Raw genomic sequence first — 24990 nt, forward strand, 5'->3', positions numbered from 1 at the left:
TTAATCGTGTCAGGTCTGTCTTTTCATTTTATCCACAACTCTAGGTTAGTGCAGAACACTGGAGGCATTAATACATATAAAAACATACAAATGACAAGAAATTCCTTGAAGCATTTCACATCTTTTATTTCTGCATTTCATGTCTTCAACATTTTAATTGCACCCAGATCTACAATAGTTTGAAAACGTGCACAAAAACTTGTTTCTTCATCCTGCAAAGAATAGTAAAAATAAAAATCTGACCCAGGCAAAAAGAAGATAGCAGGAAACTAGTGTTAATTCTATAGTTATCCTTCTAGTTAATCATAATTTAATATCTCAGTATAATATACTTATAAAGACCAACGTGTCTTGGTAGTTTTTGCCCCTTGCAGCATTCCCCAAGCCCTGCAGTTAAAAAAAATATTTTCTCTATTTAAAACAAACATTTCAATGTTATCGTGTTCTTTGTCATTTCCGAGAAAAGAAAATATTTTTCCATCTTTTACCACCCCCCCATCTGATGACCAAGCCCCACCCACCCCATGCTAATTAGATTCCAATGCTCAAACGTCCTGATCGCAAACCCATGGAAACAAAGGAATGACAAAAACCAAATAAATCAGCAGGTTAGAGAAAAGACAGGAAGTAGCTTAAAATCCATCGACCTGAAAAATTACTTTCCAACTTCAAAGTTTCCCCTGCAAACACCTCCAGCGCCCCGACGCCGCCTGAAACCCGTGAAACCCTCGAACGCATCATTTAGGAAGTACAGCTTTCAAATAGTAAAAGGCAATTATCAATATGAATTCTAATTGTACAAGGAACGGTGTATTAAATAAAAATAAATAGATACCTGCATTTCAAAGGAAGGGAACAGTCCATCTATGTTATCATTTTTTTCTACATTTTTTTTGAATATTTTCTAAGAAAAATCCGACATAAAAAAAAACATTTATGCCTTTTCCAGATTTTTCTGAAACATTGAGTTACAATATATCAAGATCGTACAGATATACAGCAAAAGAAAAGTAAAAGTACAACAGAAAGGAGTCTTTCAAAACTATATGCAAAAGGGATTTTAAAAGTATAATAAATAAATAAAATACTAATATCCTGACGACGCTGTAATTACAACTGAGGAAGTGTCTAACCAAAGCATGGGAAAAAACGGCGAGTTTCAAAGTACTTGGTTTTTGCATTAAGTTCAATAAGGGACCTCTTGGTAAAAAGTAGGGGGTGGGGGAAGGTTTGCTGAAGATCCTCCATGTCAGTTTGCTGCAAGTCCAGTAGCTTCAGAGGAAAGCCTAAAAAGATAAATAAAAAACAAATTTCAGAGTCTCTTGCTTTAAAAAACAAGATAACTACATTTCAGTCACCATGTAGGGTGGAGCTTATGATTTCCCTAAAAGTCCTATTCCACTCATCTTTGAAGCTATTTTCAAAGCGTTCCCACTGGTCTTTTAATTCTAGTTATTCAGTTTTTACCCCAAATCAAAAAAACTTGTGTTTTCTAGGACATAGTTTCTGCAGAGCGGCAGTAGTTCATTAGAAAGATCAGATTACTGTTGGTGTGGAGCAGCCCCGATCAGTTTCTGTTGTGGACCAGGTAGCTTGTTTCCCGCTCAGCATATTTTTTAATATTCTAAAGCTCTTTTTCCAAACTGCATTTTTTCCTCCACATATTGTTATGGGGGGGGGTCTGATTGGTCAGTTTATAACTTAAATAATTTGAGAAAAAAAAAAGGGGGGGGGGGGTCATGAAAAAACATAATGATTAGCAAAAACATGTTAAAAAAGGGCATCAGAACAAGAATGGGTATTTTGTTAAATAAATTTCCCTTAATCTATGGGATCTTGGATTCTTGGGGGGTCGTCACAGACCAGTTCTCCTATACAGTCAATGAATGTATGTCATCTATCATGAGAAAAATACCACAAGAACATGCTAAGAACATCAAAAACACAGTTTTCCTCAGAGTGAAAGTTTAACCCCTTAAATTCATTTCTCCAGTTCTGAAAATAAAACACTAAATCCACTCCATGTTTTAACAGATCAAGATAGAACCCAGTAAGATGTTTTTGTTCTCCAAAAACTACTGGAGTAAATAGCGTTCGAGTTCCAGCAGAGATGTCAAACGCTCCCACTAAAGCCAAGATAACCTCCTTCAAACAGACACGCTGGAGCGGCTTTTCTTACCGGGCATTGATCAGGTACTCGGCCAAGCTGATGCTGGCGTGGGAGCCGGTGATGGTGACCTGTCTGTCAGTCGAGCCTTCCACTGGGTTTGCAATCTTGATCTGAGCGCCCGACATCTGACGGATCTCATTGATCTTTGCGCCCTGACGACCAATGATGCAGCCGATGAGCTGAGATAACAAGGGAAGAGGCTCATTACTGAGGAAATGAAGTTTTTACGAATAAGAATGTAAAAAAAACAAAACCAAGAATGCCTCACATCGTTTGGAATGGTCAGCTCGTGAGAGCCAGTTTGTGCAGAGGCATCCATCCCAGCTTAAGGATTGAAAAGAAACCCCATGAGAGTGGATAACACAAAAATAGAACAATAGCATTCCTGGTTTCAGCAAGCTCACATACCCTGGAAGCCCTGGTTGCTGTGTGCGATGGGGAAGGGGCTTTGCTGCATGGCCAGCTGGTGAAGTTTGGTGAGCTGTTAAAACAATGACACACAGAGAACAAACACACAAATACAAACAAGTTAGACAAAAAAAAGGAAAAACACGCACTGACTAAAATGTTTGAATCCTCTTTTTGCATGCAATTATGAGCAGAAATTATGAAATGGATCAAGGAAGTCATGATTCAGGCTTAAATGCAGAGTGAAACGTGAAAAGTGAAACACACGATTTCATTGTGTCGCCATCATCTGCTTAGCATGCAGCAAAGCTGTCCAGAAATGGAACTAATCCAGGTTATTTGGATATTCCTTTGCAATTTAAATAGGCAGATTAAGATTAGAAAATTCTGTAGATACGAAAAGATGGAATTTTCTGAGAAATTGTGACCTAGTTGACTTAAAGCCTGACCTTTTGGTTAGCTCATAGAGGGCTGATCTAAAGCTGCACACGAAGAAGAGTCTACTTTAGCCCCATTTAAAAAAATTACAATTCTAAAAAGAAATCCTAAATAAAAAGCCAAAAAAATAAAAATGTACTTGAGTCCACATCAACACAGACTTAACCAGGAACGCAACTGTGAACTTGCTGACATGCAAAAGACGCTCTAAGCTAAATAAAAAACATAAAAACAGTGCATTCAAATCTTTTCTTTACTTATAATTATCTTAAGCAAAAATCTGCATTAAATTGGGGCTAAAGCAAAGCTGAAATAGGAGTCACTCAAGCCCAAGTGCAAGTACCTCACTTAAAGGAGCAAGTGGCCGCTCAATGCTTTCACATGCAACGGGTGTGTCTAGTTTATTAAAACTCATTTTTAAACAAGCATTGAGCATCAAATTTGATGCATGTCAAAAGAGAGGCGGCAGACATGCGACTAATACATGTTTTATTTTCTATTTTGTCATGCTTTTTTTTTTGCTGCTATGACTTACAGCCAGAAAAATCAAAACAAAGGCTTAAATTAAATCCTGGTTAGTTGAGTTGATCAGGAAGATGCAACTGCTTTAGTTTTTATTTCTACAGATTCTTTAACCGTTTGACATCAGAGATGTTGTCCAGGACATCCAAATAACAAACACTCTGACATACCATCACTCTTTGACCGTTGACACAATAGACTTGAATCAGACTGATTCGGACTCGGAGAAGACTATGCAACACATACTAATGTTAAGTGTTGCATAACGGCGCACAGCTGATTTTCTCTGTGACACAATCAGCTGATTCACTTTGATTTTGTAAACACGTCACTACTGTAAAGTGCTGCACATTAGTGCAAGTCTGCTTTTCTCCACTGGAATGATGTTAATTGGGTAAACGGTTGAAGAGTTGGAGTAGTCGAAAGAATGAAAACACTGGAGCTAAAGCTCTGCTGTTATTGACAGACTGTTTTTTTTCTTTTTCTTGTATTTTTAAATGGATTTGACTTTTTGGGTACTTTTAAAATTCAGTGGTCTAATCCTTTATAGAAATGTGAAAGCATCTATATATGGTGGAATGTATTTTTTGTCAGCTTGACAAGAAATACATCAAAACTTCAGAGTGGTGGTGGTGGGTGAAAGAGGGATGAGATAAGAGGGTGGCATGGCTTCCCAGGACTGAACTTAGATATGTATTGGATCACTTACAGAGGGCCCTTCACTTACATCAGGCTGTGGAATGGCATGCTGGCCTTGGACAGCGTAGGCCTGCAAGGAGAGAACAGCACTTACAAGAACGCAGCAGTGAGCACCTGTTTCCTGTCCGCTGTTCTAGCAGAGCAAGAACAAAGCTAGTAGCTCTATTAATAGAACGCCTACTACTTAAGGCTTCTCCCAAGCATTTTTTCCTTAAAAAACAAACAAACTTTTCTTTACCTGTCCACCTGCAAAGATGACAGGAGAGCCTGAGGGTTTGGGTCTGTAAGGGATGGTCACTCCTTTAGGTGGGGACTTCAAGAAAGAACACAAAAAGTGAACAAGCATGATCAGAAGTCACAGCATTCTGATAAAAACATTTCATAAATACTTTGTACCTCAAGCATAACAATGCAGATCTGCTTGACACACTCAATAATGGACTGGGGGGTCCCTGCAACAGTAATGGCACGCTCTGTTGAGTTGGGTAGCATGTCCCCTGCTACTTGTACCTGAGCTCCTGCTGACTAGAGAGACACACAGCCGTATTCAGCAATGCAAAAGAAACTATTTCAACTCAAACTGCAGGAAAGATTAGCAGAACCAACCTCCCGGATTTCTTTGATCTTACAGCCACCTTTGCCAATGAGTGAGCCGCACTGGCTGGCAGGCACAACAAGGCGCATGGTGACTGGAGGTTTGCTGGTGGCTGTACTGTTGGTCATCGAGTTGCTGATGTCCTGCAGATAAAGGGAGGTTTTGAAAAACGTTTGTTCCATTGCAGCAGCACATTTATGATCAATGCAGGGAGCGTATCTAACCTCCTCTAGCTTCTCAATGATCATGGAGAACGCTTTAAAGATTGAAGTAGTGGGTCCGGCGAGGGTTATAATCCTTTCAGGACAGTTCCCCTCTGAGATGTTTATGCGAGCGCCACTCTGCACAGACAGGGGAATGAAAACGAGACATTTCAGCACTATTCGTTTATCAGACTATGTGCAGATCAACTGAGATGAATCTACAGGTTTCTACTTATTTGCTCCAGTTTTGGGGGGAGAAAAAAAGCGTACCTCCTCTCTCATCTTCTTCACTGATTCCCCTTTCTTTTAAGAAAGCAGAAAATGCAAGTTACAAATAATAAGATACAGGGATGATCATTGATGCAACAGCAGAGAGAAAAGTTATAATTCTTACTTTGCCAATGATGCTCCCCACCTCCTAAAGAAGAGAGAGATAAAGTGCATATTAACAGGGGATACGCATCATCTAGAAAGAGCTGCTTCATTTTCAGATTCAGAAAACATCTGTCTTGCAAACAACAAGAAAGAGACTGACGTGCTGCGCTTCACAATCCTTATCGGGACGGTTAACTTATTAAAACTTTATATGTCGATTACCGGCTTTGAACGTCAGGAACAACACTTTTTACTTGTTGCAAGGCGGTTACTGGAAAGGAGATGTGGCATGTGTGCTTTAACTCCGAGGATGCTCGCAAATGCAGTGATGAGGAGACGTCGGGGTAGAAGGTACGCCAAGTGTTTAGGACATATAGATTGTTGGGAAAAGAGAGTGAGAAGCAATATGTGTCATGGTAAAATTGTTTTAATGAGCCAGCATTCAGCTGATCACATTTCAATGAGTTGCTGAATCTCATCGTTTTGGTTTGATGCCATTGCTTTTAAGAGAATTCTGTTAAGGAAATACAATGTAGCTTTTAGGATTACGTCACAGCAGCGCTTATCGGCGCGTGCCGCATATTGAGACACAGAAAAGCATGTAAGAAGCGTTTTCAGTGGTGTTCAAATAAACGTTCCAACAAGTAAACAGTTGGACTCTTCTCTCTGTTTGAAAACACGCCAGTCGTTGCTTATGTCCAACTGTGTTTACGTCGGCTACAGTAGTGGTTTTGTTTGTGTCGCTCCGAGGACGGATTGTATTCAGACTGAGGAATCTCAGAGCGAACGGAAGCTCAGTCTGATTGAAAAAAAAACCAAGACCCCCTCCAAAGATGTGTCTGAGAGCGGTTCCTGGTCCCGAACCAGGGTTGTCTTGGGTGTATTCAGACTGAATATTCGGATTATAGGAGGAAACAAACTCTGGTTCACTTTAAGTGACTAAATGTGTCCAGTCTGAATACACCTTTAGTTTTACGTCATCTGTGATCAGTGCAACTAAAAGTGAAAGGGCTCTCTGGCATTCAAAATTTTATTTTTGGTGGATGAAATTGAAAAGTTTTTATCCCCTTTACTTCCCCCTAAAAACCTATGGTAACTAAGGCTACGTTTATACTGCAGGCTGAAACGACCCAATCCGATTTTTTTCCCCCCTATGCGACCTGGATCTGATCTTTTCATGACAGTCTGAACGACACAGAACGGATCTGTTCAAATGTGACCCAGGCCACCTGGGTTTGTGGTCCTGAATCCGATACGTATCCGATCTTTTCAAATGCGACCTCTGTCTGAATGGCCAGGCCACATGTATCCGACCCGTACGTCATCATTCTGCATTGAAGTAGGCGGGAACGAGAACATAAACACCAACCATGGCGGACGATGCTGCTGAGACCAGTCAGTGGAAGGGAAGCCAGGTCACCGATTGGATTCATATTTGGGGTGACAGCTCTATTCAGGCCGAACTCAAGGGCTCTTATCACAATCGGGCAGTTTTTGAAAACATTTCCATCGAAATGCCCGAGCGTGGGTACAGACGATCCAACGCGTTTCTGCACTGTTATGGGCCGCCTTAGACATGTTTCTTCTCGTGACAGAGTTAACCGAAGGCGCTCACAAACATAATCGAAGGTGGATCTGGTCATTCGAAAGTTACTGATAAATTCTGCATCTGTGAAGCCACTCACATCAGTATCCCACCACTCCTGGCTGCGACTCCGCACCCACACGTTTCTCTGTGCCGACTTGGCTAACACTGCTACACAAAACGCCATGGCAAAAACCTTGCTACCCTCCTTTTTATTTTTCTTCTTAAAATGAGAAGATTGTAATTGTGCTGGCTCCTTTGTGAAAATAAATGTATTAATGCAAAAAGAGCTCCGCTGTTGACAACACTGTTGGTGACATCCATGTTAACGTTAGCTACTTCCGCAAACAACGAGTAACGTCGGTCAGCGTTGAGTACTCTTCTGCGCATGCGGGTCACTTCACACAGGAGCTCACAAAGGTTTGCATTTAATTGGAAATGTGCAAAAAAAAAAAAAAAAAAAAACGAATCTTTTCAAAAATTGGAATTGAGCATTAGGCCCTGCTGTGTGAACATAGCCTAAGGTTTGATTTAAAGACATTCCAATTTGCGATATTTATTTTAAAGTCCCACTCAGATCAGCATCGGATCTGATTTAAAAGTGTTCCCAGTGGTCCTTTAATTATGACTTTGCCATTTTTAGCCAAAATAAAATGATAAAAAAACAGTTGTTTTCTAGGACATAGTTTCTGAAGAGCGGCAGTAGTTCATCAGAAATTTGTTTGAGTCGTGGGCCCATCCCTAATACGTGCCATCCATCTGTTTACAATCTCTCTTGCTAGCTTACAGTCCCTCACATCCCCAACCTAACTAAACCGGTGAAAATAAAAGACGAGTTATATTGGAGCAATGCAGCAGTACAGTTTTGATCCAGATGTCAGCTCAGCCGAAGAAAACAAAGACGTACATGGGTCTAGTCGTCTACAAGTGGATGCATCAGAATGGAGCGGAGCAGGGGGCCTGTGGCCTGCTGACTGAAGCTTCTACGTCACTGCTACCAGTTTTTTCATAACCATTCGAATAAAGAAATATTCAAAAATGAAATTTTAAGGTCAAATTTTTTTTTACACATGTCCTCCATCAGAAAATGAAAAAAAACAACAACAAAATTTTCATTATAGGGGTCTTTACATCAAAACGTAAATACTATAATATCTTGGTACAATGCAAGCTTTTTCCCCTTCACTACAAGATGAGTGAAAATATATATAAAATGACAAGGAGATTGGTTTTCAGGATACTGCAACACTTCAATAATATCATGCGGGCATCAGTGGAGCTCCACAGTGGACTGGAGTAACGCCTGCCTGCTCGCGTAGGAGTCCCAACTTTCTCGCAGCCCTTCTGTCAGGACCACCTGTTCCTCCCTTCTTACAGTTAAAGGGACATGGCCGTTCAGCCCAGAGTCCCCAAATCCTACATTTCCCCCAGTCTTCTAAGAAAAAGAAGAGGGTTTTTTGTTGTTCTGCTGCATTTTGGACAATGAAACAAAATCTGAACTACTTAGTAAGTAGATATTTTGATGAGCAGCCACTATGGAGTGTGGGAATTACTGACTCAGTGTGTCATGAATGGAGTAGAAAAGCTGTAAAGTATGGAAGGAAGTAAGCAGCAATAGACGTGAACATGGCTGTGCATTTGTTTTTCTTTAAGCCTGCTATAGTCCACTGAGGGCAGCATCTGAAATGTGTCGAAGTTCGGACCTCTTTTAGTCAAGCAGGTGCTTTGCTTAAGAAACACAAGCTGAGTTGTGAGAATATGAAAGTAGTGAGTAACAACATCTTTTTATCTAAATTCTCCTTGCTGTGTATTCATTTGAAACAGAACGGGCTGACGGAACTGTGGTAACTTTTCTCAATTCATGCTAAGGGGGCGCAAGAAGCAGCATAAACAAACTAATATTTAATCAAGCTTGTCACTTCTTTAAAAAAATAAACCTTTAATATATGAAAGGACACATCTCTAAAATTAACAGTAGACCCAATCACTGAAAGTTTTTTTCTTTAGGGGGAAAAAGACTGATTTCAGATGATGCAGCAGCTCCAACACTCACCTTCCCATGCATGAGCAGCCTGATGGTTAAAGTGACATTAAGTCCTCCTTCAACCAGACTGGAGTCCATCCCTGCTACTATCCAGACTGCTTACTGGCCAACAAGAGGAGATTTTGGCTGCTGCCTGAATGAAATTCTACAAAAAGTGAAAAAACGTCAGGAACATGCAGTTAGTAGAAACAGTGAAAATCCTTTTTGTTTACTAGGAGCCTCCTGTGTCAGAGCAGCTCAATTATAAAGTGATGCAGGCGGGTAACCGCGTCGTGGATGAGCTTTCGTTTGCAGTGTGCTAACGTCTGTTTGCCCCGTCTAAAGACCGACAAGGTTCAAGTACAGTAATTCGCATTAGATTGGCCGGAATTCACCCATTCACGTTGGCACAATGACCCACTGTCTCCGTGGGGCTGCGTCTATTTCCTGATGACACGGACCAGCTAAAGCAATATCACAACTTTCTTTCAGTACATGCACACACATTAGAACCTACTCCAAAAACCACGATAACTTGATATGCACAAATCTGTAGTTATAACAAGTTGAAAAATGTAGACACAAACATTGCGAGCATCGTGGCTAGGTACACAACCAAGGTCTGGACGCCGAGTTAGCGCCAAAACCATTTCACGTTAACTTCCCCAAATCCTCCTCGCTTTCTACAGAAATTGCTTAAATATTTTCAAGGAAAAATATTTAAACTCTACTTTTGTCAGAATCACAAAAACCACGAGGCAAAGAATTACTCCTCGGGCCCCTTTGAGTTGACCACAATTTAGTAATTTTCCATTCGCAATGCTAGCACTAGCGTTGCATGATCCAGGAAATAGCTGGACCCCGCGGCCTACGGACTGCATTGAGTTCCCCCTGCCCTTCCCTCTGATTGGGAAAAAAAATGTTGAGAGGTGGGAAAAATCAAAACGTATCCCTGGAAGTCTTACCGGAACTGTCCCTTGAGGTGTGCTCTGGGGGTGGGTAGGGTGGCAAGGGTAGAAGGGGAGAGGTTCGGGAGGGAGTTTTAAAAGGATCCGGGGAAGAGGGAAGAGACGCCGCTGTCTGATCGGACTTCACTCTTCTGCTTACCACAAAAGACAAAACACGCTGAGCTATGACCCTGTCCCTGCCCCGCCCCTGCACTGGGTCACCACGCCCACCAGGGGTCCAAGGCCCTCCAACCCAGACCACAACAGAAACATGCACACCTTTTTATGTTTTATTTTTAAATGGTTGTGTATTTAGAAGACTAAAACACAATAATAAAGACATTTTACACATAATGAACACAAAAAAGTCCTAAATGATGATTTTCTCAGACACTGTTTTAAGAATTATTGTGGATTTTTTTTTAAAACAAGGAAGTTTTTTTTATTAAGTTTATGACATGAACAAACAAACAAACATAAATAATTTATCAAAAGACAGTGACAATATCCTACAATGAATCATGTATAAAAATATCAAATGTGTGTGTTTGTATTTGGGAAAATTGTTCAATATTGTATCTTGGTCTCATTTGTCATACCTTTTAAAGGTGTTTGGATAAAAGATACACAGTTTTACTTTACTAAATGTTACATTAATACTAAATTTTACAATAACAAATTATTGCTTTAAATTAATAATTTGAGACCACAAATTAGTATTTTTTGGCAACATATTAGCATTTGCTGTGCACAAATTAATATACCGGTACTGTGTACACAAATGAGCATTTTGTGCACACAAATTTGTATTTTGTGGCCAAAAATTATTGGTATGAATTAAAGATGCTACTAATACTAAATACAAAAAATTATTGTAATGTCTTACAACGAATTATAGATAAAGAATGCAACAGTTTCAGTGACATTTAAAAACAAGACAAAAAAAAAATTTTTTTTGCCTCAAATGACTCATTCGTAGCCATGAAATAGTATTTTGTGCGGTTAAATTAGCATGTGCATTTTGTGGGCATAGATTTAGCATTTTGAACAGACAAATTAACATTTTGTGTGCATAAATTAGTATTTTGTGGCATTGACGATAATACTAATACTTAATACAAACACTAAATTTAGCACACAAAATTTTAATTTTTGCCCCCATTTTTTTTTTATTTGTGCACACAAATTACTTTTTTGTGGGAATAATTTTTAGATTGTCGTGCACAGGTTTCCATATTTGCAGACTATATTAGTGGAGCAAAATAAATAAATAAATATAAAATTGTTATTAATAAAGTAAATTGATAGTTTATCAACAATAAAACAAGGTTTGCATTCTGGATCTTTAAAAAATCAAAATGTAAGAAAAGCATGGCTGTTTTTGCCAGCATGTCATCATGACAGATGGTGTAGTTCCCAAAATACCTCAGACAAATAATTACTAAGTGGTCATTTATTAACTTTACACATTGTAATTTTGGTCTTATTTTTAGTGGTTTGAGATTACCTTTAATCCTTGTGATCGGTTTCTCTTTCTGTGAGGACGCCATTGTACTTTTTTCCACCAGATGGCGCAATATCACCACACGAGTTTCCATGTTCATTTGTTTCCCTCTTTTTTTTTCGGTGTTTAATCTAAAGAAAAGTGGACTAAGATAAATTATGATTCTAGTGTGCATCTGGAGAACATTCCTCACAAATCGAACAAAGTTAAATAAAAAGATGAAAGTACATTTTAATGGATACAGAGTATTTTTTAGTTACACCGCAGGACAAAAAAAGAAACAATTGAATAATTAATACAGCTGGAGATAGCCTTTCAGCATAGCCAGGATGCCTAAATTTACCATGAAGGATCACTCATGTTTTATTCTGCTAATGCCTAAGATGCTACAGCTTTTTAGACATTTTATTAAATGCTGATAATTACAATAAAATGGTTAATTGATTCTGGATCTCTTTCTGTGTTTGATTTAAATGATTTTTAGGTTTGTTTTGCTAATTTCACTTTATATTATTTTGCCACATAAAGCGAAAACAGACCTGTGGAGGTAAATCCAAAAAAGCAGGACAAAGTGGAGCAGTAAAGCCCTTTGACCATGTGTACATGATCTAGTTGACCCTGCATTCTTCCTGAACTCATGCGGCACATGTTCATTATTCTGGTGCACATCAGAGCACACACTTTGGAAATAGCTCTTGGCCAGAACAGCCTGCTATTGTCTGTAACCAACTTTCCACAGGGCTCTCAACGGGTAAAGCCAGTTCTCTAACAGAGTCAATGCTCTACACAGCATGGTTTGCACTTGTGTTTGTGAGGATGACTCATGAATCATGTCTGGCTCTGTGTCATGGATTCAAAATCACTCATTGCCTCCACACGAAAAGGAATGGAGCTCAGCTAATCTGAAAGGATTTTGTTTCAGCACTTCCTGTTTTCTCTCCTCCTGCAAAGGATGAATTCAGGCGATCCATGTTGCAGCCTGCTACACTGCACAAGCCATCTGCAAGCGCTTCCTGCATGGAGCCAAACCCCCACAGCCAGTGATGCTTAAAAAAAAAAAAAAACATGAACCCCAAACCCCAAACCTACAACTTTGGTAATGTGTCAAATATGTTCTAGCATTTGAGCAGAGGTAAAGAAAGAAAAGGAGTTTGCAAAAACAAAAGGCAATCTGTTTTTGTCAAAAACATTTTTGTAATTAGCATTAAAATACCCTCCTCTTTCATGTGTTTCATGGTTAATTGAGACCCAGATGATGGAGCAGAGAGTTGTATAAGCAGTTTAGTATTTCCTGTTTTAATGTGGTCCCCGTGGCCTTTTAAGCCAGTGCCCATAGTGTTTAATGTAACAGAATTCTCAGTTTGTCCTTTTTCTCATATCTTCTCAGTTTCTCACCCATTGAATCTAGTTTTGGTTTGTTCCCGATTTATCTACTGTTATGCTTTTATCAAACATGCCAGCTTCCTCTTCTTTCCCTTTCCATCTCCCAATTCATTATTTTCTTCACTTCATTGATTATTATACATGGGTTGTATAATAAAATGCCACTCGCCCACTTCATGTCCTCTTGTCAGCTGCACCTGACATCCCACTGCCTCTGTGCGTTGCAGGCTTCCTTTGCTTCAACCCATGACAGAAAAAAGTAGGAATTTGTTGTTCTTGGAAAATAATAGTTTGCAGAGAACCAAAAAGCATATACCACAAATAAGACCTAATGTATTTAAAAAGTTGGCATTCAAGCTTTGTAAAACATTCCACGTCAGTTGAATGACCAAAACTAAAAGGGAATATTTGACACAGTGCAATAAGTATGAAGTACTTCCTGTAAGTCATTTTAGATGCTGTAAAATAATTAAGATACGTGGACAAAATGTGCAAAAATTGACAAAAGGAAATCATTTAGCATTTAAGAGAAAAATATACAACAATACAATACAACACAACACAACACAACACAATACAATACAATACAATACAATATAATATGGTATAACATAACTGTCATGATCTTGCGAGAGTGACAGACCCAGATGCTGGAACCCGGAAGGAGACTCGGGAGGCGGCGTGTTCGATGGGAAAAGTTTTAATACTTTTCACAGTTGGGAAGGCATTTATGAACAATGGATAAATCCCAGGATACTTGGATGACCAGAGGAGGAGGCTGGAGGGTCTTGATGGCAGTAACCGTGATTTCCAAGATGGAGTCAGAGAAGAAGCATGGTGAGGCGAGCGGATGATGGACTGCAACCAGGTGAGCTTCTCGTGGGTGAGGTTTCCTGAAGCAGCATAGAAACAAAGTATTAGCGAGGAGCAGACAGGCATGAGGGAAGACTTGAAGTGGCCAGACTAAGCACCGTAGGAACAACAACGAACTGGCGTCGAATAATGATCCAGGGTCTCCTTAAGAGGCTGCAGGGTGATTAGGTGAGCAGGAACAGCTGGTTGCGACAGGTGAAGCTGAAGAGGGGGAGGAGTCTGACAGAGGCACCATGACAATAACATGATATAATAGAATAGAATAGAATAGAATAGAATAGAATAGAATAGAATAGAATAGAATGGAATAGAATAGAATATATAATATAGATATAGAATAGAATATAGAATATAGATATACAGTGATCCCTCGCTATAACACGGTTTACTTTTCACGGTTTCGCTACTTCACGGATTTGCGTCGTGCATTGTGTTCTGCATTCTGATTGGCTAAAAAGCCACTCTGCTTCTTCTCTACCTGTGCGTCAATAACGTTGCAGTTTAATATGTACACGTACGTAAAACAGCTTGCCAAATTTACATTATGTACTTGCAAATTCTCTTGATGTTGGCATGTCGGTGTATAAGGATGTTTTTGCGAAGAAGAAAAAAGAGCGACAACAACTGCCTATCACTATGTTCTTCTCCCGAACAAACACACCTGCAGCTGCACCGCGGGCTTTAAAAGAAGAAAAATCTGCAGAGCGGAGTCAGGATACAGCGGCTCAGTCGGAACTTAGAGCAGCTAAATACACCCGAGTCACTATTTGTGCGACTGTACTTTGTATTTTTTCTTAATCATAATTTTATATTTTCTCCCGTTTAATCCAATTACGCGGGTCGCGGTGGGCGGGGCTAATCTCCGCGATTTGAAGCCTTCTGTTCACATTGATGATTAAAATTATTATTTGACAGTACAGAACAGAAGTTATTTGTTAAAAAACGTTTCTAAAGTACTTTGATTTGTGAAACAAATGTTTGAGCCTATAAAATGGTTTGTTCTTTCTTTTCAATGTATAATAGAGTATTTAATTGTATCATAATTGAAAAAAAAATAGAGGTTTCTACTTCACGGTTTTTGCCTATCACGGGTTCTTTCTGGAACGTAACCCCCGCGAAAAACAAGGGTTTACTGTACAGAATATATGTTTCTGTTTCCATTATTCCATTGATCAAAACGTATATCAACTTCTTCACAGACTTTTTCAGATTTGTTCAGTTTTTATTGTTCTAAAAACAAGCTTTGCAAGTATTAAGCCTGAAAGCAGCTATTTATATGTGAATGCCAGCCGTTATCTGGATATCTGGTTATGGAGTCACAAATCGCTTTGTCCACAGCCAAAAGCTCTCACTACAGCAGGATTAACATGCACTGGGATCCACTGCTCAGGTCTTTTTCTGAACAATCTGCCTATTGCGCCACAACAGACACAGACCTTTCAGCCTCTCTTTTTTTGTTTCGTATTTAAAGACAAAAATAAAATATTTAACTTGAACCATCAACCTAAGTAGAATAAGGATGTCCAAAATAAAACATGGCTAAAAAACACGCATCATTCAATGTAATTCTGTAAAAAAGATACACAACATCTTAATACTCATTTTACTCCAGTAACTACAAATATTTTGCACACAAAACCATTTCAAGTGTGAAAAACAATGCACAGCAATACACTCAAATATCAAATCCAATGAATTAGACATTTCTGGTTTGCTGATTGGAAACACAATTTTAAGTCAAATGCAAACAGTGATACCCGATGATTAAAATCTCAGAAGTGAAATAATATTATAATTAGCAGGTTAATGGTGTTTAAGAATGAAAGATTGTGCTAAGAAATGCACCTGATTGGCCAATTTAATGGTTTTCTTTTTACATCTAATCCCTGTTATTATTGAACAAATCTATTAAAATAGTTTTTTTATTGTGGTTTTTGGATATTCACTAAAAGATGCCCTGTTTTATAAGAACAAAGCTGAGAAAAGGTTGGCATTCATGCTCATCAGAGCTTTGGGCAACTTGTGCAGATCTGAAATAAAGATGCAGGGATTCACAGTGAGACTGAATTCTCTCTGCAGGGGTGTGAAAAGATCCTCGAGCCTGTGCTGTACGGTGACCGCAAAGTCACCACCTTTCCACAGCTATAGTTAGATGGCTCTGTCGTTTCACAGCTGGCGGTGACACGTGCTTGCATAAACTGTCCATACAGGAACCAGGAAGACCGTTGTGCCACAGTGAGTTCCCACTCTTATTTTAAGATGGTCTTCCACAAATAGGTTTCCCCCACTGAGACTGATAATTGTTGTTATGTCTTGGGGGCTAGGTGCAGACTGCAATTTATCAAACCCTCTGCAAGAACTCCATGGTTCTGCGCAGCACTGATCACGTTTTCTGGACTTTAGTTTTAGAGTGAAACACAAAAGTGAGGCAAAAAATTAAAAAACTCAACTGACTACAGGTGTTTAGCTTTATACTTTGGAAAAAAAATTCTGGGCTTCTCGATAAGGAGCAAATGCATTTTACAGTTTGTATTCAATATTTAATATCTGGTATTTTGATTTATTGTTTCATTTTAACATAACACTTTATCTATTGTCCTTCAAGTGTTTTGTTATATTATATTTAGAATTAACACCTTTTTTACAAGTTTCAGAACTTTTTGTCCTTAATGAACTCCAGTGTCACTGCAAGAAACTGAGGGTTAATTGCATTTTTAGCACAGAAAAGTAACCTCTGAGGCATTGTTCTTTGATTTACACTTACATATGTAGTTTAGAGACTGGTGACCTGTCTGGGGTGTGCCCTGCCTTTGCTCAGCAGTAGCTGGGACACCCGTGATCCCAAAAGGGAAATGGCCAGTTAAGAAAATGGATGGATGGACTTGAAGTTTGGATTTAGCATCCCTTGCACATATTTTTCACACAATGACAGTTCATTACAGTTTGTAGATTAAGAGTGTTCCTTGTTTATTTTGGATATATTTACTCTGTAAAACAAAGGGCTGCTTTTAAGTTTAAATCATGGTGTTAACCTTTCGAGACGTTGTCCCGTTCTTGGTAAGCTCTAAATATACAGTGCAAAACTGAAAAACACAACAACTGTTTGTCTAACGATGACATCAAATTGTTTTGACATAGAAAAGAAAACTACTTCACCCAGGGTGAACTTGATTCTTAACTGAAAAGAAGTAGCAATGCACCTACAGGATAAGGCAAAGATCCCAAAATAATGTAGAATTGAATTTTACATTTTTCTATGACAAATATTTCCCCATTTTTACTTGAATTACAAACAACAGTTTGTTAACAGTAGAGTTTTGTTTCAGGCTCTAGACTCAACTTTCTCATCTAGACTTTCTATTGTTTATCCATGAACACTACAGCCAATATGGCTAAATTCAATCATTTTGTTTTTTTCTCTTCTATAATTTTTAAATTCATGTTGTTGATTTCATTTTAGCATCAACTCGGTGAAGAAGTGATTCCTCTTTCACCTAAACTGTAGAGACAACAACTCGTCTTTTTGCGTGAGATTTGTTTTAGGCTGCGAGAGATTTAAGAGTTTGTTCAGCCTTCCCAAAGAAGAGCCTACTCGTCAGAAATGGTTGGAGTTGAAATAGGCGGCACCAACAAGGAGCGTAAGGCGATGCCTCAGAGACCGAGGCGTCTTACTTCCGGGCAGGAAAAGGAACTAATAATCCATATTTCATGACAAATAGTTTTTTTAGTGTCCCAAAGGTAATATATTATCATATAAATGGATATAGAATGGCATAGGCCTTTTAAGTTTAAGAAAGCAAACGACCTGGTAAATGTTTGAAGACCTCAGACCAGGCAACTCCAAAACGTGTTTTAGTTCAAGAAAAAATAAAATCAAACTTCAAACTTTGGACTCAAATTGAAAAACATTTAGAAGAACTTCTGATTTTCAGGGATCATGCATTCAAGGGTTGAGAGCATTTCTATGGATTTTAATGAGGCTGAAAAGTAGCTTTACTAAACACTAACCTAGATGGCGGTAATTAGATTACTGTCATTCTGAGTAATGATATGACTTTTATGATGAATAAAACTATGACTTTCTTTCTCTTTTTAAAAAAAACACTTCACCTTATGGTGCATTACGTAACACCATTTTAGATCTATTTCCTAAGGAGCTGTAGGCATTGAGAACGTGGACAGAAAAAGTGTTACACACTCATTTTTTGGACACAAATAACAAAAAAATCCTTCTGAGTTTCCTAAGACTGGTTTTCAGACTCATTATATGGAGATTGTGACGTTAAACAGAGAGGATGGACTCACAGAAAAAAACGATCTGATCAATCTCACAAGGAGTTTGGCAGCTGAAGATGGAAAGCCTTTTTCTCTCCTCTTTTTATACATCACACACTCTCCACTGAGTGTGTGATGTAAGCTCAGTGTGTAAACTGATCTTACATCACACAGTCTTCACTGGTGTGTATGTAAACTGAGCATGCACACAGCGAGGCCAGAGACAAAGGCAACGCAATTGCCATCATTTCACACTTTCTGGCCGCGCTGTCACGTTTTTTATGCTTTTCAAAGAAACTGTTAACAGACTCAACACATTTTCTGCAAAGGCAAAGAAAGATGAATGTCTTGATTTAAAAATCAGTTCAATTATTTAGCAAATACATTCAAACTGACTCACAGAATATTCAACATTCAACCCAAGGGGTTGAGCACTTTTATTCAAGTATAATCTAATTATCAATGATAATTATACAATTGTAGACAAAAAACACATGTGTAATATTTGTTATGCTTTTGAGGACTTTAAAAGCATTTATAAATGAAAAGGAACTAAATTGATTGATTTAAATCCCAGCATCAGCCATTTGTTGTGTTCTGAAAACTTCCTCTCACAAACATATCTATATATATATATATATATATATATATATATATATATATATATATATATATATATATATATATATATATATATATATATATAGGAACAAGACTCACATGAATTTACTAGTTTACCTTAATTTGGATTTAAGGCATCCCATAATAGACTGGATCACAGAAAAACACTGTGAAGTAATCATATTATAATTGGCAGTGTAATGTTTAGGGGTTTAGTACACATTTGTCCATAGCAAACCACAATTACTAAAACTCAAAGTAATGTAGGTTGTGTCTTGGCAAAAGGGTACAAAATCTGGTAGCACAGGAATTTCAGCCCCTCACAAACTAATATGGAAATGGCTATTTAATCCACTGAGCTAAAGGTGAGCTGCAGCCAACCCATCTGCACCATTTCCAGCTTTTAAATTCCAAGGTACTGATAAAGGTCAATACTTCTCCCCATGATTCCGAACTGTTCAATTGGAACATTTGAACTCTGGTTGAGTTAATGAGTTTCTTCTTGCGTTATTCCCTTAACTGGTGTCCCAACTCTTCCCAAACCTGAGCCCAAGAGTCTCTTTTGAAATTCACCACACCCCTTCTTGAAAAAAAAAGATCCAGAACTTTTTTTTTCACATCTTGTTGGACTACATGTTGGAAAACATTTTGCTGCTTCTGCTGCAGGCCCTCTGAGTAAAATCAAGTCAGGGTAAACATAAAACGACTGTAATCCCTTCCAGGCATTTGTAACCTCAAGGATTCAGTATGTCAAGAGAGGATGGATCTCCTTTTAGGCATGTGCTGCTTTGCAGCTCCCCGGTTAGAAGAGGTCAAAATGGACTGTGAGCCCTTGTGGGCATTTGGTGCCAACTCAAGTTTAACGTTTTGCAACTCAAAAACTGTTCTTGAGTACAGCTTTTTGTAGCTTGCCAGAATGTTCAATTTATCTTTATGTATAATATAACTTCAAAATTGGTATCAATAGAATTACAGTGCAAGCAGTTGTATCATTATACACCTACTATGATTTAAAAGCACATTTTGCTTTGGGATGTGATGTGTCAAAATCAAAGTCTAATCATGTAAAGAAGACTGGAGAGAAAAAGGAGGTGGACGTTTCACCAACAGGGAGAAAAAAGGAGGCAGCATATAGAAGACAAGGAGACAGTGTGCCAAATGGAGGCAGTAATAATAAAGAGGAGCAGGATTAGGTAGTGATGCAATATGAAGAGGACAAGGCACCTGCATGACAAAGAGGACATTCAAGTGTTTGCAAAAATAAATAAAAAATGAAAGGAGGAGGCTATAACACACCAGGTGGAATAACTTATTTCAGAACACACAAACAAAACAGGGGACTAACACAATATTTGCATCTGACAATGCAGACTAGTCTTTAAATCTGAGTAGGATGTAAAAATTGTTACTTTGGAGAAAATAAACACCTAAAGATTTAATCAACAACCTCAAAGGTGAAATTTTTCTGGAAAAAATAAATAAGGAAAATCATCTCACCATAGAGTTATTATACATATTTTGAGTACACATCTAAAAATCTCTTTTCAAATTTCAAATGTCACTTCACCATGACATGGATTTACACTATCAGCCACTAGAGGCCGCTGTACGTTTAAAGTAACCTGTCACCTTTATCAAATACGGAGCTGAGCACAAAAGTGATGTTATTACACATTAGCGCAGATTTTTGGATCTACAACAACGAATTCACTAAAAAGTACATAAAGGAACAGGAACAACACAAAAGATGCATCTTATAAAGCCAAATCCACAGCCAGACATGTAAATAATACTGCAGGAGGGAAGCGGAAAGAAAACCTTGAAATGTGTTTTGCCTTTCATGAACAAGTTCAGAGGAGAAGAGCTAAAAAAGTCAACAGGCAGAGGTAATGTGATACATGGGAACCCAAATGCATATTCTTACATATCAATCACAGTTTGATGTTGCTGTTGTTTCAATTCTTTTGAGACATTTTCCAATAAGTGCTTTATGTTTTTGATGCAAGCTGCAAGGCTGCAGAATTTCATCCCCGTCCATTTTCTTGTTCAGAAGATCTACAAAAAGTTCACAAAGAGATTCATTTTAACTTTGAAAGGTTTTTCATATCATTTCAGTGCCACCAATGCTGGTGCATGGTGCAGGACCATATGGTGACACATCCACGGAAGGAAAACAGCAAATAGCACTCTCCTCTTTGCAGCTTTTGTAGTTCTTAGTATATTTTTCCTTGACCTAACCACACTCTAAACAGCCATGCATCTGCTGCTATTATCACATTGACTTTTCTGCTAACCAACCACGTGTGACCTTGTATTAAAAATTCAAAGGAAAAAACAAGACTTTCTGTTCTTTTCATCCTCTCTTATTAGGAAAGCACTGCTGAGAACCTGTCTGGAGCAATTGTGCGAGCAAAGGAAGTGATTGCACGGGATCTCTGACTTCCCCGTTGAAATCTGTAAAAACACTCAGTGTTGCACATTTGTCACCCTCTTTGTGAAGATCTGTGTATCACTGCGATGGATCAGACTGTGAAGGTGATGATGTTGCTTTCTTTCTTATACAAAGTCCTCAAGCCGAGCTTGCAGTTGACAGTCTGGCCGTCCAGCTGGCAGTTCGGTAATCTTCTTTTGGCAGGGGTAGAAGTGTAATCTATCTTATGGCCCACCTCAGCTTGTACTTTGTTGACATTATTCTGGAGGATCCAGTGGGCAGGTTTGTCAGTTGCGTCATCCATCTGTACCAAACAGATGCTTCCATCCTTGGAAATCTCTTACTGGAATTTCAACCCTCATGGGAAGTCACAATTCTGTACCTGTAGGTGTTGTATTTGTGGTGTGTTACAGTACAAAAATACATTACAAAAAAAGTTTAGATGTAATTTTTATATTCAATATACGTGCTGCATGTATCAAATAAAACACATGTAACAACAGAGTCTATGCATGAAAGAAGTATTTGTTGAAAAAACTGAATGAACATGAAGTGGTTTTAAAATGTACTTCATTAAATCTTGTTAAAAATTGCTTATTAAAAAATAATCCTGTGTGTTTATTACCTATTTTCTTCTGACAAAAAGAAACACATATTATTAAGATTACAAACATATTTGGGCATACTGCTCCATTAATGAGCGTTACTTATAAACAACTCAGTTAGTTAAAAGTCAGGGTTCCTTAAGTAATTTATACAAATGTAAACTTTGCTGATTATTGTTTAATATATATTGTTGCATACATGATTTTTGATTTTGTTTTTGGAAATTTTTGTTGTGCTAGGAGATTGTTTAATTCCTACACTTGAAGTCCCACTCTAATCATTCTCAATGGTCTTTTAACTACAATTTGAGCCAAAATCAACAAACCTGTGTGGTTCATAAAGGACATAGTTTCTGTAGAGCAGCAATTCAGTAGAAATGTGCCTTTGAGTTGTGGGCAGGAATGTTGGCACAGAGCAACCCTGATCCCACTTCCCCTGATCCATCTCTTTACAGGCTCTCCCACTTGCTTATAGACCTTCACACCCCCCAACCTGACATTAACAAAAATAATAATCAACATTGGAGCTATCCAATTGTAGAGTTTTGAGCCAGATGAATGCTCGGACGAGGACAATGAAGACGTACTTGGATCTAGTTGATCAAGTGGATGCATCAAAATGGAAAGGAGCAGGGAGCTTGTGGCTCACCCAGCGTATTTTCTAGGTCACAAATAGAATATTTTTCAAATGGCATTTCTTCATCTGTTCCTGATTCACTATAGTTTAAATAAAGAAATAATCAGAAAAGGCAATTTTAAGCTAAATTTTCTTTATACATGTCTTCCATCATCAGAAAAATGCCTTCAGAACATACTAAATCTCACCAAACATTTGATTTATAAGAGTGGGTCTTTGAGGCACAAATTGCCTTACATGGGCTTCTTGTAAAACAGTTTTAATGGAGTTCCACAAAATAAAAAATTTTCATAACATTTTCAAAATGTAGAAATGTGTATAAATCAAAGATGGGCCTCTTCTTGTCCACTCCGAACAAGACTGTTTAATTAATCATCCATCCTAATTGAGACACAACTCCTTGGGGCATCAGATAACTCCTCTCAGTCTTTCAGAAAAGGACAAGCCGCACAAAAAAAAGATCTCAGTTTGTGACACAACCATTTTCTGCCTCAGTGGCCCTTTCAGATATCCAGCTTGAATCAGACGCAGAGTTATTAGTCATGGTTTTATCCAATCAGCCATGCTTAATGCTTTGCTGGTGGGCATGACTCTGTGGAGGAAAGATTGTCTTTTATTGTCAGCTTGACTTCATATTTAAGATTAGTCATCTTCACTCAGTTGCTGGTGGCAAAAACAGTTCTGTGCAAACATCTGGGCATACAAACATCTAAATGACCATTATTCACTTATTGAAATTTTAATGTCAAACAACTAAACTTCACATGTCTCCTTTTGATTGTTACCTGGTGTTTGGCGTGTGAAGTGAGGCCACATTAACAAATGTTTCTGACAATTTTCACAAGCATTCATCCTAACTGAGAGGACAGAAAAAAAAACAATGAGATAATGTGACTTCAATATGAGTACATGTGTATATGTATATGTGTAAATACAGCCATGGTGGAAAGCTCAGCCACCCCGAAAAGGCTGATCTCAGACCAGCCTGAAGGAACCACGGAGTACTTAAACAAGACAGAGTTCTTTTGAACTGAACCAAACAGCTTCCATTGCATTTAGTCACAGAAGCAGTGACTTTTACGCACTGTGACTCTAAAGTCAGTACTTGCACTGCAGGGCAGCATGATGATGATTCTTCACTTGTTGTCAGAAACACTTCCGGATGATGTGGTTTAACACTGTTAAGGGTAATGAAATGTAAGAGGTCTATTTATTATATTATGGTTTTAGGGGGAGTGTGGGCTGCTAGAGTCAAATGTTTGTTTTGATGACCGCAGTGCTGACATTTCAGAAGTCCTTAAAAACCCAGAAAAAGTGCTGCTGGAATTGTACTTTTTCATGAAACTGACAGTACTTAAAGGCTCCTGATAGACTGATGTGAGTCTTCGCTTATTAAAGAACAGAACTGTCAGAAGTAAGAGCTCTGTCTCCCCCTTTGGTCACCAGCAGGAACTCTCTCCAGAGTTGTAACCACACTACAGCTCCAAGCAACCCCAGCATGCACTTCCTGGATGCCTCACACCTGACTCTCATTCATTCATCAACCACAGCACACTTAAGCACTGCACTGAGCTGAGCGCAGTGCAAAGTATTGTTTGTGCCACTCTGGCTTCCTTACAGAGCATTTTATTTGGACGTCTCCCGTCTCCGTATCTGACTCTGTTTGCCTGCTTCGACTCTTGCCTAGATCCAGATAAACCTGTATCTCCTCTGATGATTTTGTACCTGTTATTGACTCCTGCCTGCCAGACCCTGATTTAGCTTTGTGAGCTTTTAGCTGAGCCAGTAAACCTGCTGCATTTGGATCCAGCCTTCTGCCTCTTGTGACAATAACCAAGTTCAATGGAAATAATTCTATTGATTAGGGATGTTCAGTGTATTTGGGCGACAGTGGCTCAGGTGGTTGAGCGGGTCGTCCAATGATGGAAGGGTTGGCGGTTCGATCCCCTCTCCCACCAGCCAAATGTTTTTGTGTCCTTGGGCAAGACACTTCACCCTCCTTGCCTCCAGTGTGGCCCCACTGGTGTGTGAATGTGCATGAATGATCCCGGTGATGGTCAGAGGGGCCGTAGGCGCGAACTGGCAGCCACGCCTCTGTCAGTCTGCCCCAGGGCAGCTGTGGCTACAACAGTAGCTTACCATCACCAAGTATGAATGAGGAGTGAATGAATAATGGACACAATGTAAGCGCTTTGAGTGTCTTGAAAAGCGCAGATATATCCAATCCATTATTATTTATATGGTCAAAAATAGCATTATAGAAGGGCAAAGTGAAACTGTAAAAATTAAGTTTAGATCTCATTGCTGGGTAACCATGACTATGAACTTACTATCACAAAAACCAACAATTAGCTTATCTAACTCTACAACTACATGTTTAAATAGTCCAGCAGATGGGCTTTATCCCAATGGAGTTGGGGGACAGCTGGGGGCGTGAGATGAGCCAGAGAAAAAGAAAAAAAAAGATAAATGCAGCCTCAAAAGGGCTCAAACTACTGCTTGTGTCTGCCCCAAGCCCGGTAAATGCAGATGAATGGCATTCAACATAAAACTCATGACATATACTAAATAGATCAAAGGAGGACTTAGATTAACTGATATGTTGATAGCATAGTTTTGTAAGCATTTAAGGGCCTTGGAGGGAATTGAAACCCCTGACTGTCAGCACCCACCAACCCCCCAAAAAAGAGCATTTT

General features: G+C 38.8%; 1 protein-coding gene across 2 annotated transcripts; it reads right to left on the minus strand.

Moving 5' to 3' along the window:
- Nucleotides 1–101: 101 nt before the first annotated feature.
- On the minus strand, nucleotides 102–10145 carry LOC101159823 (poly(rC)-binding protein 2-like). 2 transcript variants are annotated; one of them, XM_004070818.4, is made up of 13 exons: nucleotides 9984–10145; nucleotides 9049–9184; nucleotides 5430–5453; nucleotides 5306–5338; nucleotides 5057–5173; nucleotides 4844–4975; nucleotides 4634–4762; nucleotides 4476–4550; nucleotides 4266–4307; nucleotides 2579–2651; nucleotides 2439–2494; nucleotides 2180–2349; nucleotides 102–1286 (listed from the first exon to the last, which is right to left on the minus strand). In XM_004070818.4, the coding sequence occupies exons 2-13, from the start codon at nucleotides 9115–9117 to the stop codon at nucleotides 1250–1252; spliced, it is 957 nt and encodes a 318-aa protein (XP_004070866.1). In that variant the 5' UTR covers nucleotides 9118–9184; nucleotides 9984–10145; the 3' UTR covers nucleotides 102–1249. The 2 variants fall into 2 exon arrangements, with proteins under 2 accessions (XP_004070866.1, XP_011475707.1); XM_011477405.3 differs by having other exon boundaries at nucleotides 4248–4307.
- Between the last annotated feature and the right edge of the window lie 14845 nt (nucleotides 10146–24990).

Source organism: Oryzias latipes, chromosome 7, assembly GCF_002234675.1.
Source record: "Oryzias latipes chromosome 7, ASM223467v1".
Taxonomy (NCBI): domain Eukaryota; kingdom Metazoa; phylum Chordata; class Actinopteri; order Beloniformes; family Adrianichthyidae; genus Oryzias; species Oryzias latipes.

Coding starts and splice junctions, on each gene's coding strand:
- LOC101159823 (XM_011477405.3), bottom strand. CDS start 9,117: ATGGACTCCAGTCTGGTTGAAGGAGGACTTAATGTCACTTTAACCATC. Junction 5,339..5,429: donor TGGGGAGCATCATTGGCAAA/GTAAGAATTATA, acceptor CTTTCTTAAAAG/AAAGGGGAATCAGTGAAGAA. Junction 4,308..4,475: donor TCATCTTTGCAGGTGGACAG/GTAAAGAAAAGT, acceptor CTCTCCTTGCAG/GCCTACGCTGTCCAAGGCCA.